Here is a 514-nt window from a genome sequence, read left to right on the forward strand (position 1 = left end):
CTTCCCTCCAGGGATGGATGCCAGGCTCGAGGGCAGCCCAGGGGCTCTCATGGGTGGGTGTGGGTCAAAACCAACCTGCCAAGAGACACACGGATGTGGGTGAGGCCGCACACGAGCTGGGTACATGAACCAGTTTCCCCTCCACAAGCCCAGGCTGGTGTGGGGACGCTCAGTGGAGATGAGGGTGGTGAGGCACTGGCACGGATTGCCCAGAGAACCAAGGGTTTGGGGTCTGCAAGGACCAGCATGGGACATGCTCACCCTCCCCATGCAGTTCCCAAGTGCCCCATCTGCAGAACCCTCCCATCCCTGCATCAATGGCAGCATTTCCCTTCTTGTTTTGACTGTTTTGCCTTAAATCACACAACCGAGTGTTTAGCAAGAGCAATGGGAAGAGGCTCTTCAGTGGGTACTTTGCACGCACGGGGTAAAGGATAAACCCCAATGCAGTGGCACATGCACTCCCAAACCCAGCACCCTTTGGCTAATTCAGAATGTAGCTGGTGAGGAGCCC

General features: G+C 56.8%; 1 protein-coding gene across 1 annotated transcript in view; it reads right to left on the bottom strand.

The window, feature by feature from the left end:
• Positions 1-75, bottom strand: part of LOC104405318 (transducin-like enhancer protein 3) — a gene marked incomplete at both ends in the record, with an annotated part of 2,772 nt that extends 2,697 nt beyond the window's left edge. Inside the window, one exon of the mRNA XM_010013991.1 lies at positions 1-75. This exon is cut by the window's left edge and continues 1 nt beyond it. Coding sequence (XP_010012293.1) covers positions 1-75 — 75 coding nt within the window.
• Between the last annotated feature and the right edge of the window lie 439 nt (positions 76-514).

This window comes from Nestor notabilis, unplaced genomic scaffold (assembly GCF_000696875.1).
Source record: "Nestor notabilis isolate BGI_N333 unplaced genomic scaffold, ASM69687v1 scaffold22114, whole genome shotgun sequence".
NCBI classification, from domain to species: domain Eukaryota; kingdom Metazoa; phylum Chordata; class Aves; order Psittaciformes; family Psittacidae; genus Nestor; species Nestor notabilis.